At 35.3% G+C, this 19,151-nt stretch overlaps 1 protein-coding gene across 8 annotated transcripts in view; it reads left to right on the top strand.

Moving 5' to 3' along the window:
- Positions 1 to 19,151, top strand: part of TDRD3 (tudor domain containing 3) — a 197,371-nt gene that overhangs the window by 58,543 nt on the left and 119,677 nt on the right. For 4 of the 8 annotated variants that reach the window (XM_081550320.1, XM_081550318.1, XM_081550324.1 and 1 more), the window contains exons 2-3: positions 1,005 to 1,089; positions 5,568 to 5,633. The exons of 2 other annotated variants lie outside the window; for them this stretch is intronic. In XM_081550320.1, the coding sequence (XP_081406446.1) occupies positions 1,005 to 1,089; positions 5,568 to 5,633 (151 nt within the window). Of the gene's footprint in view, positions 1 to 1,004; positions 1,094 to 5,567; positions 5,634 to 19,151 lie in introns of all 8 variants that reach the window. 2 more of the 8 variants (XM_081550319.1, XM_081550322.1) reach the window with 2 other exon arrangements.

Genomic DNA, 19,151 nt, shown 5'->3' with positions numbered 1-19,151 from the left:
GATGCTCTTTGATTCCTGTCTTCAGGTAAAGGTGTCTTAGAATCAGCCTAAGATTGGGAGTTGATGGTGGAATTGCTGACCATCACCTCTGGAAGAGCCAAAGTTAGCTCTGTCAGACTAGTACTCCTGTATCTTTTCAGTGGGAGAATATCTGTGGTGGCAATGCCAGCACCAGAGTATCTAATACTGATTACAAAAGGTGCCAAATGTTAATGGGCATTTTTACAGGTGGACTTTTGTGGGGGGATGATACCTGAATTGTAGAGTTAAAGAATTTCAAAATGGTTGTGTTGGGTGTGGGTGAATTGGTAGAGATGATTCCCACCCAGCCTTTGGACTCAATAATTTTTCACCCTTCAGTTAATTATTGCTACAGATGAATGGTTGGTTTGGACTGAATAAAAGAACAAAGGGCAATAAGACAATAAGTAAAAAACTGAAAAGAGAAGAAAAGTAAAAGATGTAAGGAAAAGTTGCCTAACTTTGTGCCACTTGGAATCAATAGTGTTTATTGAAAGATTCCTAGGAACATTTTGTTAGACAAAGGGGAGTAGAAAAGATAATGTGAGAAAACATCCGAGAGGAAAGTTTTATTGGATTAAATTTAAAACTATGCTGTTTTTAGTTCTATTTTTATAGCGCATCTCAATCTCTTAAAGAGTTTACTCTGTAACTAAATATTTAAGTTGCATATTGTATTTATATAATAGCCAAGAGGAGCTCATTGATTCCTTAAGAAGCATATTGATGTTTAAATAGCTTTTCTCAGAAAGCATATGGATACTTTTATTAACACAATATCCCTTTAAAGACATAAAAGAGGGAAAATATGCATTCTCCATCCTGTTCTATCAGAGATGGTAAACAGGGAGTATCCGGGACTCTCTGGTATTTGTAGTAGAAACATTTTATAGTAGAGAACGAAACTGCTTGTATACTTAAGAAAATAATTTTGGTTAACTTTGATTTTAGAAAATATTAAGCCATTTATTTTATTTTAACAGGTATCTTTCAGATGAAGGCATTGAAGCTTGCACAAGTTCTCCTGACAAAGTCAATGTAAATGACATCATCCTGATTGCTCTCAATGTAGGTTTTATTTATTAACTTATAAACATTTAAAATCTGGAAGCTATATTTATGAAAAATATCTCATAGAATAAACTGGATTTTATAAAGTGGAGAACATCTTTCATTTTTATTGTCCCATTTTAAGTTGCAGCGATGTTTGTTGAATTTGGTAATCTCATATAAGCCAATTATTAGAAATATATATTTCCTTAATGTCTATTATACGGAATCAGTGAAAAAGGGAAAAGTGCAATTAGAACTTTTTCACCTTGTGATCAGTTACAGAATTTCATTACATTTATAGTAGCTATGTAATAGCAGTAAAAACTGATCATATTCATAGAAACAAATTGACATTTAATTTACATAGAAACTGGCTAGATTACAGCTTCTTGACAGTTGTATTTTGTATTTTCAAGTAACTTTATCTGTTGATAGAAGTAGGATATACTGTACAATATGACTACTTCAGAAAATACAGAAAAATAAAATAAGAAAGCCCAATAACTACTGTTAATGTTTTGATGCATTTTTGTTCCCTAGCTCTCTCCCTTTACCCATCTGTACAGCAGTGTCTTTTTTATAATTGGGATTGACTTTTAGATTTTTTTTGAAGAGTTATAAAAATTGTTTGAAGTACAGATGTGACTAAATGAATATTCTTCTTTCAATCTTGTTACCCCAGTGGGAATTTTTTTCTTACCGCCTTTACAATCACAGTCTATTAAACAATGAAATTTATATGCTATGATATATAATCAGTGAAATTCAGAAGAGAATTACTGTCTGACAAATCCATTATGTCACTGCAAAGTAGGTTTAGCATAAAGCAGAAAGGAGGGCAACTGATAAGAACATATGAAATATAAATAAATGTATAACTATAACTTTTTCTTTCCCAATTACTTAAATTTATATTTATATAATTAAATGTGAATTTAAACATAGGATTTATATTTTGAAATTTAGCATTATTTTAGCTGCTTGCAATTTTATTCAGTAAGACAAACAGATTTTTTAGAAATTATGTGTGTTATCCATGACTACAAATGGGAATATTTGCTAGACATTTTATCTTTCCTTGACTCGCACCCAAATTAGTGACTTTTATTTTCAAGAAATGTTACAAAGAATCCCAGTTTATTTCTTTGTTCACTGAAAGCAAAAGACCTAAATAGGAAAAAGGCTTTGTGACAATCTTCTCTTCTTATTGATATTTATATATGTAGGTAAATAGCATTGAGCTATCTACAAATTGGGTAAGAAACTAAATAAAATAAGTCAACACAAAGTATTTGACCTGGTATACATAAGAGGTACATGATGATTATTATCTTAGTGAATTAACTTGTCTTTATAATTTTCTTTAAAATATATAAATACTCCAGTCCAAAGCTATCATGCCATGTAATAGAAGTAAAGAAATACTTTTAATAAGGATGAAGTCTATACCAGACATGTAGTCTAATTTTCAAGTTTGTAAACTTAAAAGTTTGTAAACTTTGAAATCAGGCACATACAGTATTTTTGTTGAAATTTTTTAACTTTTGAATGATTGCAGGATGTTAATCCCTAATTGAGAAAGACTTGCATTATTAATTCTTATATATAACTTATTACATATTGGGAGAATAATGCACGCACAAGCTTTCTTACATTCTCCTCCTCCTGTGGGGAACACACTAAATTTGTTCCTTTATTTAGCAGTGAACAAAGCAATAGTATGTATGTACAGTGTTTGCTGCCCAGAGAAATCCATTAGGCTTTTATTGGGCTGTTCAGAAAGGTACTGTCTGCCTAGAATGAAACAAAATTCTAGACTTCTCCCCTCAAAAGCAGGTGTTTACCATAAACCACATTGTTAATACAAATAATTTAGGCAGTGAACCACATTTTCAGTTAGGGAATGGTTCTGGTACCAAGTTCCCAGATGCCAGCTTAGGGCCAACTTTGTAAGTAGAAGGTAGCAGCCTTAGAGCTGCTATGTAACTCTTTTTAGCATGGGTTTTTATGTTGAAAGGAGGGAGGTTTCTTAATTTTTACTCTGTAGAATAAGGAGTAAGGATTTTAAGAATAATACAGAAATTCAGCATGTAGTTTTGAATTCCTGCATTATTCACAGCAAAATTAAGTGATAGTCTAGTCTAAAATTACTAAATAATGTGTAATAGTAAAAATTTTTGAAGATTATTTTAAAATTTCTTTTAATATTCTGTATAGTATAAAATGCTTTGCCAAATAGATACTCTGCTGAACTTATTTGAAGAAATAAGTCAGAAATGTTGTTTGTGTGTGCACGCATGCATCTTATGGGTTAAATATTTCTCCTGAATAATTAGTTATTCACTATAAATGTATTTTTGGACCCAGTTATTGTAGTGATCCTGATATAATGGCACCTGAATCATAGAATTGGCTTTGATTTTAAAATGTTTAAAGATTTGGTAGGTCGTTTTCATCTTGCTAAAAGAACAATGAAATAATCTTCCTTATATGTGTGTGTGATACTTTAAAAGTTCTGTGAACTTTGAATACATTGTTCCTTTCAGCATGACAACAACTTTGGAAGCTAAAATTGTTAATATATTTTCCATCTTACAGAGGAATAAATTACCCGGATTTAGAGAATTTCTGACATGTCATATTAGTTAGTTACAGCATACAGTAAATTGAAGTTTAGAATTTTAGTCTAGTGCTCATTTCTACAATACTTTATATAAATGCCTCATTTTATTTTAAATTTTATAATTAGTGATAAAACCAGAAATGAAGGACCATGATGTATCATAAAATTTGTATATATTGTTTCTTATATGTATTTAAATATTTCAGCTTTTCTGTGACTTTCAAAATAATGACTTTTTATGAACTGTTAGTTGTATTATTCACTTATTACAATATGCATTCATATAATAACAACATGTGTGTTTTATATTCACTACACATTATAGCTAACATTTGTTAAACGCTTATTCTCTGTAAGTCATTGTGCTTAGTGCTGCACATGTATTATTTAATCTTCAAAACAATGAAATGCCAGTATAAGAATTTTTTCCCCATATATTGCTTAATATTTTCAAAGTAAAAATGCGTGCGACTTGAGGTTTGATTTATAATTCTTTCACTCTGTTATCGAGTGGAGACTGTACAAAGGATATATCTGAAACATTGTTACACAAGTATTTGGATATGGGGCTTAGTTTGCCTGGCAGTTCCATTCAGTGAATTGTACTTCAGGAGTGATCCTTGCATTACTTGAGAAATAAATTAAAACACATGGTAGTAAAAAGACTGGAAGGGATCTATGAGGGTTGTATAACATGTATGCTTGTTTCTTAAGCTGACCATATATGGATATTTCAAGTGAAATTCTATTATTGTAGGTGTTCAAAGAAGACAGTCCTATTTTTCTTATCCTTTTATAAATAATACAGTAATTGTAATCATCTATTGATAGTATTTTTGCCTTAAGTCTAACATAAATTTCTCCCTTATAATTTTTCTGATTAAATTCATTCTGAGTCTCTTTTCTCTTGCTCTTGAGGCAATGAAGAGCTCTGTTTACTATTATTTAAGGAATTAAGAAAAAGTACAAATTTAGTTATTAAACTAACCTCATTGTCTCAAGCATCAAGATAATTTCTTAGCTTAAATAATTAGGCCTTTTTCATGAGTAGTGTTTAGTTTTCTTCTGAATAAATTTCTTACTATTCCTTTGGTTTTCACTTCTTCTTAAAGAAGACAGAATCCTTAAAAAATTTATATAGACTGTGTGTGTAGTTGAAGTTTTTTTTTTGCAAAAGAAATGGTATAGCTTTGTTTATCTTAGTCCTTTTTATGTTTTGCTTTGGTTAGCTGAGTAATATGTACATCTGGATTTTCATGTAGTCAGTCATTTGTTCACCAGCTTCTATTTCTGAAATTTGTTTAATAAGCAAATGAAATGTTTTTACTACAGTGCAGTCTTACTATGACTTCTTGCTTTTGTAGTAAAGAATATTCTCTGCGGTATTTGTATGTTATGTAACTTTATGTTAGGAGTATCATAGCCTATAGAGTAATGTGCTTTCATGTCTCTGCATATCAAAGTTATATAGAATTTAGTTGTTGAAAATATACTCTGTTTATTTGTTCAAAGTAGTCATTTGGTTTTGGATTGTGACATTAATATCTTACTAAGACTATATAGTTTACATAAAATCAAGTTTTAGATTTTAATAAAAAGGTACCCAGAGAAACATGACCAGATGTAAGTAAGGCCTTATATATTACTGTTCAATTTACTGATATGCTTTAAACAGTGTATATATGGGACCGAACATGTTTGATTTTTACATATATAGATCTCATAATCAGTTGAAACACAAACTGTATTTAACATTTAGTTAAATTCTGTTACTCAGACATTAACTAATTGTATCTTTTGTATGTGAGTGAGATTAGATTTAGAGTCATTTTTCTCTAATTTTATTTTAATACTAATATTTTTATTTTAGACAGACTTGAGAACAATTGGCAAGAAATTCCTCCCCAGTGACATCAATGGTGGAAAGGTAGAAAAGGTAAAGAAAAATGTTAACTTCCTAAATTATGTTAAGTACAATAAATATGAACATCTACTAAATTACTGGAATTATTTTTTGTCAAGGAAGACTGCAACTTCAAAATATTTTGGAGGGAACAAGTCACAAAGTTATCATTTTAGTGACTTCCTATACACATGGAAAATTATTAAAACAAACTTTTGGTAACTTTTCAACATTTAAAAAATACTTTTGTTTTAAGAATTATAGCTGTGACACAGTTATTTACATGTGAGACTTACCCAGATATTATTGGAACTCAGAAAGAGGACCTTTTTGTATCTTTTTATTTTAGTATCTGTAACTGTTTTTATTTAATGAACTTATTGATACAGGAGTATAAGATTGTGAGAGAATGTTAGGAACAGTTTGGCAAAGCTGTGCATTTGGTTACTGCTATCATTTTTCATAACATATGTATTTATGTTATGAATTTTTTCAGTGATTTTTTTGAAATACAAGGATACAATTTTTAGATTTTAGATGCCAACTAGTCAGTCTTTTACTTCTTATTCATTTATATTCAATTTCTTTTTATTTGAAAATAATGCCAACTGTGTCAATCAAAAATTTTATATGTGCTGTTGCTCACTTTTTTAATTATTAGTGAACATCTTTATAATTTGAAATACTTTGAATGTGTATGTTTTGAGTTTGAGTAAGTATTCTTATCATTTTAATACTCACATATTTAAGATAGTTGCTATACCTTAGGTATTTTAAATTTTAGATAATTTCAAAAGGTCTATAATGTAACAACATTTTTCACATTTTCTAAATGTTGGTCCTCATATGTGATAGGTGGTAATCATTTAGCTGGAAAGAGAACAAGAATTTATAATCTGCTCTAGCTTTTGAAGCCAATACTCAGAGAAGAGAGTTCTACAGACTCCTCAGCAGTTCATTTTAATGTTTAACAATACTCTGTGTCAGCAAATTTTAATTGTATTTTAATCTAAATTTCTTATGTTGCAACTTAAGTCCATAATATCTTCTTTACCTTCCCTCAGGGAAATGGAGAACATCTGGTTACCTTCCCTTGTGAATAATTCTTCATATACTTGAAGTCTTGTAACTGTCACTGCTACAGGTTTCTTTTTGCTAAAACCATCTATCTTGGTTCCTCTGTTGATTCTGTCTCGGGCTTTCTATTCATCTTCATTGCTCTTCTCAGAGTCCTCTCCAGTTCCTTACGTTTCGTTTTCTGGCTGTGGTAGTAGTTCCGACTTCGTGGTACATCAGAATCACCCTGAGGCCTGGCTGCCACACAGAGTGCCAGCCTCCACCTCGTCCACTCCCTTGTTTCCGACTCCACTGAACTGGGAAAGAGCCTGAGAATTTGTACTTTGAACAGGTTTCTGTGGGGTGTTGATTCAGCTAATCTGGGAAACATACTTAGAAAACCTCTAGGGTGTAGAACTCCAAATTAGGCAGCAGTCTTGGACAGGTCTGATGAATGCAACAATTCCTCACAGAAAAAGTAACTGGTATCAAAGCAGTGCCTGCATAGCCTTATACTAGTCTATATAAGAAAACTAGCATTCTGGATTATTGATTTTCCATTTTTTCTTTTTATGTCTTTAAGGATTCTCAGAACCTACCACTGTTAAAAGCTCACAGGGAAAGGTACTGATGAGAGTTTTCTCTGCTTTCTCCAACTTCTCAGAGCATTTTGGCTTCAGAAAATTTTATAAGTAGTCTCTTTAGAATTTCTTTTGAATATAGTTAACAACAATAAGATATAGCTTAGAATATTTGAATCTAGAATTTTCTATACCAAATTTTATCCTTTGAATTATTCTTAATGCTCATGTAGCTTTAGTTTGTACATAAAATGAGAAGATACAAAATAAGCCCTTTTCACATGAAACAGAAATTGAGTGAGCCCTTTTCACATGAAACAAACCTCTGTTTCTCAGATTTGATTATATTTTCCCTTTCATTACCTGCTTCTGATACCAAATATAATTCTCTTAACAGTATTAATGAAGATGTTTTGAAAATTAATTTTAATAGAAATTTTAGAAGCCAACTCACAGGTGTTACTCATTTGTCTTTGGTTAAAATTTCATACATTATATAAAAATATAACTCCAATGCTTTGGCCAACTGATGCGAAGAACTGGCTCATTAGAAAAGACCCTGATGCTGGGAAAGATTGAAGGCAGGAGGAGAAGGGGACAACAGAGGATGAGATGGTTGGATGGCATCACTGACTCAATGGATATGAGTTTGAGCAAACTCCGGGGGTTGATGATGGACAGGGAAGCCTGGCGTGCTGCAGTCCAGGGGGTCACAGAGTTGGACACAATTGAGTGACTGAACTGAACTGAACTGCTTTTAGACAATAATACATGTTTAAGTAATATATATTTTTGACATAAATTACTTGTGCTCTTTGTCTGTAAAATAAGACTATTAATACAGTAAAGGTTACTTTATTTGTGCCTTTATCGGAATGCTTTATTACCCAGCACTTTAGCATGTTATTGATGACAGAATCATTAAGACATGGCTCTAGACACTAAATTATGTATAACTGTTGTTTAAAATAAATTTTAAATAGAAATTTTAAAATAAATTTTAGTTTAACCTGTGCATAAGTAGAGTATTTGAAAGAGTAATCTGCCTGTTCCTTGAGCATGTCATATTTTTGTATTAAATAATATTTTCTAATTTTCTTTTAGTAATAATAAAAAAAATGAATGAAAGAACTGGATTACCTAGTGATCTTCCAAATAGAACATGCTGGAAACTAATTTTGCAAAAACTAACTTAGAAAATTTAAAGTGTGAGATAGATTAGCTATCTTAGGAAGCAGAGACAGTTTTGATGAGCTTCAGATACAGTGTGGAGAGGGAGAATAAAAAAATCCTGGTAACATACTGGACAGATAGAGATTTTAGAATTTTTCAGCTGGACTTAAATCCTTATTCTTCCATTTATTATATTTTTGTGACTTCTGGCAAGTTATTTAATCTTGCCAGATTTTAATTTTCTTATCATTCAAATGTTATCTCCCTTATGACATTGAAGCATTAAATGAAATAATCTGTGTGACTACATTGTAAATGTAGTGCAATGTGTGTGACAAATATTGAGCATTATGAGACATTTAGGATGGTGTTTTTGTCCTGGACATCTAAGAATGCATGAATATTTATTACCTGACTTGGGTATCTTGTTACTGAGAGATCTCCAAGTGAAAGTGAAGGTCGCTCAGTTGTGTCCAGCTCTTTGTGACCCCATGGATTATACAGTCCATAGAATTCTCCAGGCCAGAATACTGGAGTGGGTAGCCTTTCTCTTCTCCGAGGGATCATCCCAACCGAGGAATCAAACTGGGGTCTCCTGCATTGCAGGTGGATACTTTACCAACTGAGCTATCAGGGAAAAAGGGAATCCAATAAATGAGGTTAGGTGAATGGATGCTAAAAATATTGACTGTGTTTTGGCCCCAATCCCTAATGCAGAACTTTATTGCTTGAGCTAAGTTGATCTTAGTACAGTGGAATCAAAGTAGGCCAAAGTCCTTCTCTGACTATTTCCACTAAGTTTCATGCCTGCCTGTGATATTACTACTTCTAAGAGAGAGGAAAAGGAGTACGTCAAGGCTGTATATTGTCACCCTACTTATTTAACTTACATGCAGAGTACATCATGAGAAACGCTGGGCTGGAGGAAGCACAAACTGGAATGAAGATTGCCGGGAGAAATATCAATAACCTCAGATGTGCAGATGACACCACCCTTATGGCAGAAAGTGAAGAAGAACTAAAGAGCCTCCTGATGAAAGTGAAAGAGGAGAGTGAAAAAGTTGGCTTAAAGCTCAACATTCAGAAAACTATGATCATGGCATCTGGTCCCATCAGTTCAGTTCAGTTCAGTTGCTCAGTCATGTCCGACTCTTTGCAACCCCATGAACCACAGCACGCCAGGCCTCCCTATCCATCACCAACTCCCAGAGTCCAACCAAACCCATGTCCATTGAGTCAATGATGCCATCCAACCATTTCATCCTCTGTTGTCCCCTTCTCCTCCTGCCCTCAATCATTCCCAGCATCAGGGTCTTTTCAAATGAGCCAGTTCTTCGCATCAGGTGGCCAAAGTATTGGAGTTTCAGCTTCAACATCAGTCCTTTCAATGAACACCCAGGACTGATCTCCTTTAGGATGGACTGGTTAGATCTTGTAGTCCAAGGGACTCTGAAGAGTCTTCAACACCACAGTTCAAAAGCATCAATTCTTTGGCCCTCAGCTTTCTTCATAGTCCAGCTCTCACATCCATACATTACCACTGAAAAAATTATAGCCTTGACTAGACGGACATTTGTTGGCAAAGTAACGTCTGCTTTTTAATATGCTGTCTAGGTTGGTCATAACTTTTATTCCAAGGAGTAAGTGTCTTTTAATTTCATGGCTGCAATCATCACCATCTGCAGTGATTTTGGAGCCCAGAAATATAAAGTCAGCCACTGTTTCCACTGTTTCCCCATCTATTTCCCATGAAGTGATGGGACCAGATGCCATGATCTTAGTTTTCTGAACGTTGAGCTTTAAGCCAACTTTTTCACTCTCCTCTTTCACTTTCATCAAGAGGCTCTTTAGTTCTTCTTCACTTTCTGCCATAAGTGTGGTGTCATCTGCATATCTGAGGTTATTGATATTTCTCCCGGCAATCTTGACTGAAGCTTGTGCTTCATCCAGCCCAGTGTTTCTCATGATGTACTCTGCGTATAAGTTAAATAAGCAGGGTGACAATATACAGCCTTGATGTACTCCTTTTCCTATTTGGAACCAGTCTGTTGTTCCACGTCCAGTTCTAACTGTTGCTTCCTGACCTGCATACAGGTTTCTCAAGAGGCAGGACAAGTGGTCTGGTATTCCCATCTCTTTCAGAATTTTCCACAGTTTATTGTGATGCACACAGTCAAAGGCTTTGGCATTCAATAAACATCACTTCGTGGCAAATAGATGGGGAAACAGTGCCGACTTTATTTTTCTGGGCTCCAAAATCACTTCAGATGATTGCAACCATGAAATTAAAAGACGCTTACTCCTTGGAAGGAAAGTTATGACCAACCTAGACAGCCTATTAAAAAGCAGAGACATTACTCTGCCAACAAAGGTCTGTCTCGTCAAGGCTATGGTTTTTTCAGTGGTCATGTATGGATGTGAGAGTTGGACTATAAAGAAAGCTGAGCGCAGAAGAATTGATGCTTTTGAACTATGGTGTTGGAGAAGACTCTTGAGAGTCCCTTGGACTGCAAGGAGGTCCAACCAGTCCATCCTAAAGGAGATCAGTCCTGGGTGTTCATTGGAAGGGCTGATGTTGAAGCTAAAACTGCAATACTTTGGCCACCTTATGCGAAGAGCTGACTCTTTGGAAAATGACCCTGATGCTGGGAAAGATGAGGGCAGGAGAAGAAGGGGACCACAGAGGATGAGATGGTTATATGGCATCACCAATTCAACGGACATGGGTTTGGGTGGACTCCGGGAGTTGGTGATGGACACAGAGGCCTGGTGTGCTGGGGTTCATGGGGTTGCAAAGAGTCGGACACAACTGAGTGACTGAACTGAACTGAACTGAAGAGAGAGGAAGCCAAAGGAAAAAGAATTGAAGAGCATTTGCCCCATCTTTAAGAAGGTAATACTTAATGAGCAAAAGAAGAGAGAAGGCTGTCTTTTTATGAGCTACTTCCATTAGTCAAGTGTGGGCCCTTTTAAAGGCCTGTAGTCCTGTGTCTTCCAACCCTCTTGGAAGCATATTTATTAGGTCCAGGGCTCTATACAATGTACTAGAGATTCCCCAATACAGAGGAGCAGTAATGCTTTTGAGAGATGAATTAAAGAAATGTAGAGAAGAGTCTTCAAACTTCCTCTCCTGAGAAGTCAAAAGTAAATGCTTATGATGATGCTGTGTATTGTTATTATCATAATTAATAAGAGTTAGATATGGCATTTTCAGCATTTGGAAAGGAGGCATGGAGAAGGCTATCATTTGATAAGAGAGATCGCAGGACTGTAATTAGGAGAAGACAGTTAATCCTGGAACACTGAATTGACATCTTTTTTGCTCTTAAGACAAACTGGGACCTTCAGAAGGCATTGTTACTTAGAGTGTGAAACTGAGGTTTTAAGTTCTATTAGTTATCACTGATTATTTTGGGAGGAAGTAAGATGGCAAAAATTGCAAGTTAACTTTGTTTTTAATTAATATAATAGTTTTGTGCACATTCTTTTCTCTTCCCTCCCATTCGCTTCTTAATAGTATTTTGCAGTTCACATGTTTTCTAAGTAAGGTTGCTCATAACCTTGATGCAAGGGTTTCAGACAAATTTAAAAAGTTGTGAGAGTGAGAAGATGATACTTTTCTCCAGGCTTCTAAGTCTACGCTAGATTTTTCTGTAGACAGTTTGTGTTTAATTTTTAGGCCATAAAAAATTTTTAGCACGGAGCAATATGTGCCGGGGAAGCCATATACTGCAGTTTTTGAATTTTTCAGGGCAGACTTTGTATTTCTAGATATGACAGGGCCCTGGAATATTTAGCTTCTCAGCTAAAAATCATGGAAAAAAGTCATGACAGAAAGGAAGTAAAACCTATACTTCCTTTAAAACTGTTTAATATTTTTTGTATTCTTTTCCAAGTTTAATATTTTGCTTGTAGTTGTTTTCGTAGCTTTGCCTTTGAACCAAGGTGTAGGAGTTAATTATAAAATATAGGTTAATGTAAAAATGCTTTATTAACAGTCCAGGTATGTGAGGACTTTTATGTATTATTGTGGAGCCCTAACAGGAAGGGCTTTTCGATCTGTGGGTTTTTTTTCATCTAAGTCCTAGGACTGACAGTTTGTATGTGCATTTTTAAAGACCTAATTTTGGGGATAAAAGTGACCTTCTCAAAGCCTCAGCAACACCAACATCAACCACAAGATGGCTTCACTGGCTTAAAATTCAATCTGAATGCCCTCTCATTGTCAGTATAGAACTTGGATGTTTTTAAAAAGAAAAATAATCAAAAAATGTTTTTAAGTTTTAATTTAAATAAATTGTATCATGTTTCATATGTTAATCTATTATGTGCTAAATAATATGACTTACCAGTGTTTCTTTTAGTGAGCTATTAAAATTAAACATGCATTTTTAATTTGAGAAAAAATGATTACTAAAACTGTTTTTACCATGCTTTATTTACAAATGCTTGTTGGTAATTATTAGTAGGACTTCTGTGGAGTTTAAAACAATATGTATAGAATATATGTTAGACGGATACTCTGTAGTTGAAAAACAAACTACTTTTCTTTAATTCTCTCAGAGAACAAACAGCTATAGAGGTGAAGGATGGAAATAGGAAAATGACACACTGGGAGGAGTGTTACTTTTTACTGGAGTTCCACAATGTTTTTCTTGTAATTGACTGGCTGCAGTTGCTTTGATTGAAGAAGAGGAGATTATGTGCTGTGCTGTTCCTTTGATGCATTAATTGATGCTTTTTCACGTGATGTCACGGAAAACCTGTTTAAGATTCTGTTGTCTTTTTGTGAGTTACTAGGCATTTAAAATGCCTTGTTTTTAAAATTTCTAAGGGGTAGAAACTTTTAGATCTTCTAGTATATACTATATTTATGATTCAGAAAGTGTATTATTATTATTTATTTATCTGTTTAAACTCTTGATGTATATGAATATCCCTTGAAAAATTTGAGATCAGGATTAGGGGCTACCTTTCCAAAGCTATTTCTTGCAATTCCTTTTGCTTTTAACCTGTTTTCCTCTTGACATTTTTTGGTAACAAGCCCCTAACTTACTAGGAGAACCCTGGTTTTCAGTAAACACGTCTTCTCCTCTTTCTCTTTATTGAGAACCTACGTTAAGACAGCTTCCATGTTAAATAATTTATCTGTGTAATCTTCAGAACAGCACTGAAAAGTAGAAATTGTTATCAACTTCTGTTTTACTTTAGAGATGAGGGAATCAGAGCTTGTCTAAAATCATAGTTTTTTGTTGCTATAGGACTAATAATTGCTATGTGAGTGGGATGTTCTCTCAACTGCCATGCAAACTGCTATTTAGTTTTCAGATTCCAACTTGAATGTCATTCTCTTCTAATTTTCTTGGCTTCTTTTGAACAGAATGAATTTTTAAGAATTAATATTTCCATTGCCCTTTTTACCTACATGTTTTTCAGTTCAGTTCAGTCTCTCAGTCGTGTCCGACTCTTTGCGACCCCATGAATTGCAGCACGCCAGGCCTCTCTGTCCATCACCAACTCCCGGAGTCTACCCAAACCCATGTCCATCGAGTCGGTGATGCCATCCAACCATCTCATCCTCTGTCGTCCACTTCTCCTCCCGCCCCCAATCCTACCCAGCATTAGGGTCTTTTCCAATGAGTCAACCCTTCGCATGAGGTGCCCAAAGTATTGGAGTTTGAGCTTCAACATCAGACCTTCCAATGAACACCCAGGATTGATCTCTTTTAGGATGGATTGATTGGATCTCCTCGCAGTCCAAGGGACTCTCAAGAGTCTTCTCCAACACCACAGTTCAAAAGCATCAATTCTACAGTGCTCAGCTTTCTTCACCGTCCAACTCTCACATCCATACATGACCACTGGAAAAACCATAGTCTTGACTAGACGGACTTTTGTTGGCAAAGTAATGTCTCTGCTTTTAAATATGCTATCTAGTTTGGCCATAACCTTCCTTCCAAGGAGTAAGCGTCTTTTAATTTCATGGCTGCAGTCACCATCAGCAGTGATTCTGGAGCCCAAAAAAATAAAGTCTGACACTGTTTTCACTGTTTCCCCTTCTATTTCCCATGAAGTGATGGGACCAGATGCCATGGTCTTAGTTTTCTGAACGTTGAGCTTTAAGCCAACTTTTTCACTTTCCTCTTTCACCATCAAGAGGCTCTTTAGTTCTTCTTCACTTTCTGCCATAAGTGTGGTGTCATCTGCATATCTGAGGTTATTGATATTTCTCCCAGCAATCTTGATTCCAGCTTGTGTTTCCTCCAGCCCAGCGTTTCTCATGATGTACTCTGCATATAAGTTAAATAAGCAGGGTGACAATATACAGCCTTGACGTACTCCTTTGCCTATTTGGAACCAGTCTGTTGTTCCATGTCCAGTTCTAACTGTTGCTTCCTGACCTGCATATAGGTTTCTCAAGAGACAGGTCAGATGGTCTGGTATTCCCATCTCTTTCAGAATTTTCCACAGTTTATTGTGATCCACATAGTCAAAGGCTTTGGCATAGTCAATAAAGCAGAAATAGATGTTTTTCTGGAACTCTCTTGCTTTTTCGATGATCCAGCGGATGTTGGCAGTTTGATCTCTGGTTCCTCTGCCTTTTCTAAAACCAGCTTGAACATCTGGAAGTTCACGGTTCACGTATTGCTGAAGCCTGGCTTGGAGAATTTTGAGCATTACTTTACTAGCAAGATGAGTGCAATTGTGCGGTAGTTTGAGCATTCTTTGGCATTGCCTTTCTTTGGGATTGGAACGAAAACTGACCTTTTCCAGTCCTGTGTCCACTGCTGAGTTTTCCAGATTTGCTGGCATATCGAATGCAGCACTTTCATAGCATCACCTTTGAGGATTTGAAATAGCTCAAGTGGAATTCCATCACCTCCACTAGCTTTGTTCGTAGTGATGCTTTCTAAGGCCCACTTGACTTCACATTCCAGGATGTCTGGCTCTAGGTGAGTGATCACACCATCGTGATTATCTGGGTCGTGAAGATCTTTTTCATACAGTTCTTCTGTGTATTCTTGCCATCTCTTCTTAATATCTTCTGCTTCTGTTAGGTCCATACCATTTCTGTCCTTTATCGAGCCTATCTTTGCATGAAATGTTCCTTTGGTATCTCTAATTTTCTTGAAGAGATCTCTAGTCTTTCCCAATCTGTTGTTTTCCTCTATTTCTTTGCACTGATCGCTGAGGAAGGCTTTCTTATCTCTCCTTGCTATTCTTTGGAACTCTGCATTCAGATGGGAATATCTTTCCTTTTCTCCTTTGCTTTTCGCTTCTCTTCTCTTCCCAGCTGTCTTTAAGGCCTCCTAAGACAGCCATTTTGCTTTTTTGCATTTCTTTTCCATGGGGATTGTCTTGATCCCTGTCTCCTGTACAATGTCACGAACCTCTGTCCATAGTTCATTAGGCACTCTGTCTATCAGGTCTAGTCCCTTAAATCGATTTCTCACTTCCACTGTATACTCATAAGGGATTTGATCTAGGTCATACCTGAATGGTCTAGTGGTTTTCCCTACTTTCTTCAATTTAAGTCTGAATTTGGCAATAAGCAGTTCATGATCTGAGCCACAGTCTGCTCCTGGTCTTGTTTTTGCTGACTGTATAGAGCTTCTCCATCTTTGGCTGCAAAGAATATAATCAATCTGATTTCGGTGTTGACCATCTGGTGATGTCCACGTATAGAGTCTTCTCTTGTGTTGTTGGAATAGGGTGTTTGCTATTACCAGTGCGTTCTTGTGGCAAAACCCTATCAGCCTTTGCCCTGCCTCATTCTGTACTCCAAGGCCAAACTTGCCTGTTACGCCGGGTGTTTCTTGACTTCCTACTTTTGCATTCCAGTCCCCTATAATGAAAAGGACATCTTTTTTGGGTGTTAGTTCTAGAAGGTCTTGTAGGTCTTCATAGAACCGTTGAACTTCAGCTTCTTTGGTGTTACTGGTTTTTAGTATGTAATAAATTTATCATAGTTTTAGAATGTGTAATAGAAAGAAAACAGACTTTGGTGTTAGGCATATCTTAGTTTGAATTCTAATTCTGCCTCTTCTGGCTGAGTAACCTCTGTTAAAATACTTTGCTTTCAATTTTCTCATTTAAGACATGCAAATGATCCTAATACACTTTTCAGTTCTGGAGGTACATTAACTTATGTAAAAATACTGCCACATTTTCTGGTGTATCTGCTAAGTGCTAAATAAATTACAGGAAAAAACTATGGTTAAAAACATCCAGGAAATTTATTTATCAAGCAATATTTGAATGTATATTTGTGCTAAGTGCAGAGGCTTTGAGATCAACAGGGCAATCCCTGCCTCCTAATAAGAAATCAAGAAACCAACAATTATCAGTATAGTGGAACAAATGCTATGAACGTATAAGGAAGGGACGGCCATCTCAGCTTGACGAGCTTAGTGTGATGAGGTGGAGAGGTTGCTTTTCTTGCTAGATTGTTAGTTTTTAGGCTTGTAATTCTCTGCAAGGGAATAATAGGCAGATCCCTAATTGGGGGTATATTTAATATCTTAAGATGGGAAGGTATATTTGTTGTGTGTTTAAAGATTGTACATGTATACATATTCATACACACATTATTTCTATTTAGATAATAAAGCTACCAAAATAAGATTTTTTTATACAAACTATAGAAAATAACATTTGCAAAATCTTTTTGGCTGATAAAAATACATACAAGATAAATATAGATAACCTTTATGATTCCTAGAACCTGAAACTCTTCCTTTGTTTGGGGGAGTTTCCCACTTTCAAAGTCTCCGTGGTGTAGAAGAAAATGCCAGTTGCTTTTCCCCAGCATCCTTTGTACCTGTGCTGTGGACATGTGCCTCAGCTCTACTAGCCAGGTATAGCTGCACAGGACATGGGTTAGCTGGACAGAAAAGCGGGAACCATGGTGAATTCTCTCTGGTGGTGGTAGAAGCTGCAGCAGTGTTGGGGTCAGTGTCCGGGGCTAGTGAGACTGATAGCACAAGGAATAGAGCTAGATGCTTGAGTGTGCTGAATCTAGCTTATTCCATCTCATGAATGTTGATTATCAGCATCTCTTCCCTGATAAGAGGTCAGTAGTTGGAATCAGCTATGTTGTTGTTGTTCAGCTGCTCAGTCATGTACAACTCTTTGTGACCCCATGGACTGCAGCACTCCAGGCTTCCCTGTCCTTCACCGCCTCCTGGAGTTCGCTCAAACTCATGTCCATTGTGATGCCATTCAACTCTCTCATCCTCTGTCTTCCCCTTCTCCTCCTGCCATTAGTAAAACCACTGTATGGGCTTACTGCTTCTTTCTTTCCATTCTTGAGTTGATGGACTTTGAGATTGGTGTGCATAGGTCTCTTGCTGTTTTTTCATTTCTCTGGAAAGTATGTTTGTGTTTTTGTTATTGTTACTCCTTAAATTGTTTACTTGCATCTTTACTCTTTGCTTCCTGGTCAGTCTTGCTCAGTATCAGTTTCATTAGACTTTGTAGAGCATCAGTGCTAGACTTTGTTAACCCTTTTTATTATATTTTTTGTTTGGTGTTTCATTAATTTATCTTTATTTTCTTCTTTTTTGTACCTTATTTGAATTCATTCTGTTCTTTTTGCATCTGGTTAGTTTAACTCATTATTTTCCTTTATTTTCTAATATAAGCATCTGGAGGCTATAAATTTTTCTTCTACCACTGCTTTAACTATATCTCAATGGTTTTATACATGTTATTTTCAATATCAATCAGTCCTAAATATTTTTCAGTTTATATTAAGATTTCTTCTTTAATTGTAGAACATTACCTTTTTTCTTTCTGTTATAGATTTCTAATTCTGTTATATTGTGATCAGAGAATTTTGACTGAAAGATAGCTGTATTTGTAGTTTTGTAGAGGCTTACATTATGGCTTGATATATATTTATAAATTTCACATGCTTGCTTCAGCAAAATGTTTTATTTCCTAGTTCTTAGGTTTACAGTTCTATGTAAATTCTCTAGATTAGGCTTACTGTTTTTCAGTGTGTGTTTTATAATTCTAAATTCTCAACTCCTTGTCAGAGTCTTAAGTTTTTGAAAAAATAATCTTTTGCTGATTCTCAGGTTTCGTGGCTTATTTCCTTGTATCATGATATTTTCTTATAATTTTATGTTTCTTTATCTTTCTGCGTGGAAATCTTGGGCATTTGAATCATGAAAGCTGGTAGAAGGGATTATGGAGTTACTGTGGTACTATTAATTTACAGTGAATTAAGATTCTGGCTAAAGTTAACTTTGCTACTTTTCCACTAGCCCAAAGCTGAGGCTCTCAACTGCAGTGTTGTTACTACAAGAAGCAAATATAGATCTTCTCTGGAGGAAAATGTCCTCCAGATTGAGACTTACTGTAGATGCCTACATGGGTGATGAGGAAAGTTATAAAATTTCTAACATTGTAATAAACAGTTCTCTTTTGTTCCAGTTTTATTGAGTCTGATACCATCCTTAGGATGGTAGAGGGTGTGACAATACTATTTTTTCTGATGGCTTCCTGTCTTACCCCTATTTTATTATCAAATTTTGTAAAAATGATACTGAGTTATTTTGACAGAGCAAAGAAGTAGGTAAGAAGGAAGGCATCATAGAAATGTATCCTTCAGGCTTTTAAAGCAGCTAGAGGGAGAACCAATATTTCATATTTCAAGGCAACTTGAATAATTACACAGATGCTTGGATCCTCAGGTAGGGATGTGAATAGTCTAGCAAAAACTTCTCTTGATACA

The sequence above is a fragment of the Giraffa tippelskirchi genome, chromosome 12 (assembly GCF_054371585.1).
Source record: "Giraffa tippelskirchi isolate mGirTip1 chromosome 12, T2T-mGirTip1v1.2.pri, whole genome shotgun sequence".
NCBI lineage: Eukaryota > Metazoa > Chordata > Mammalia > Artiodactyla > Giraffidae > Giraffa > Giraffa tippelskirchi.
Note: the sequence above shows the minus strand (reverse complement) of the source record. Positions and strands in the feature narration are given on the sequence as shown.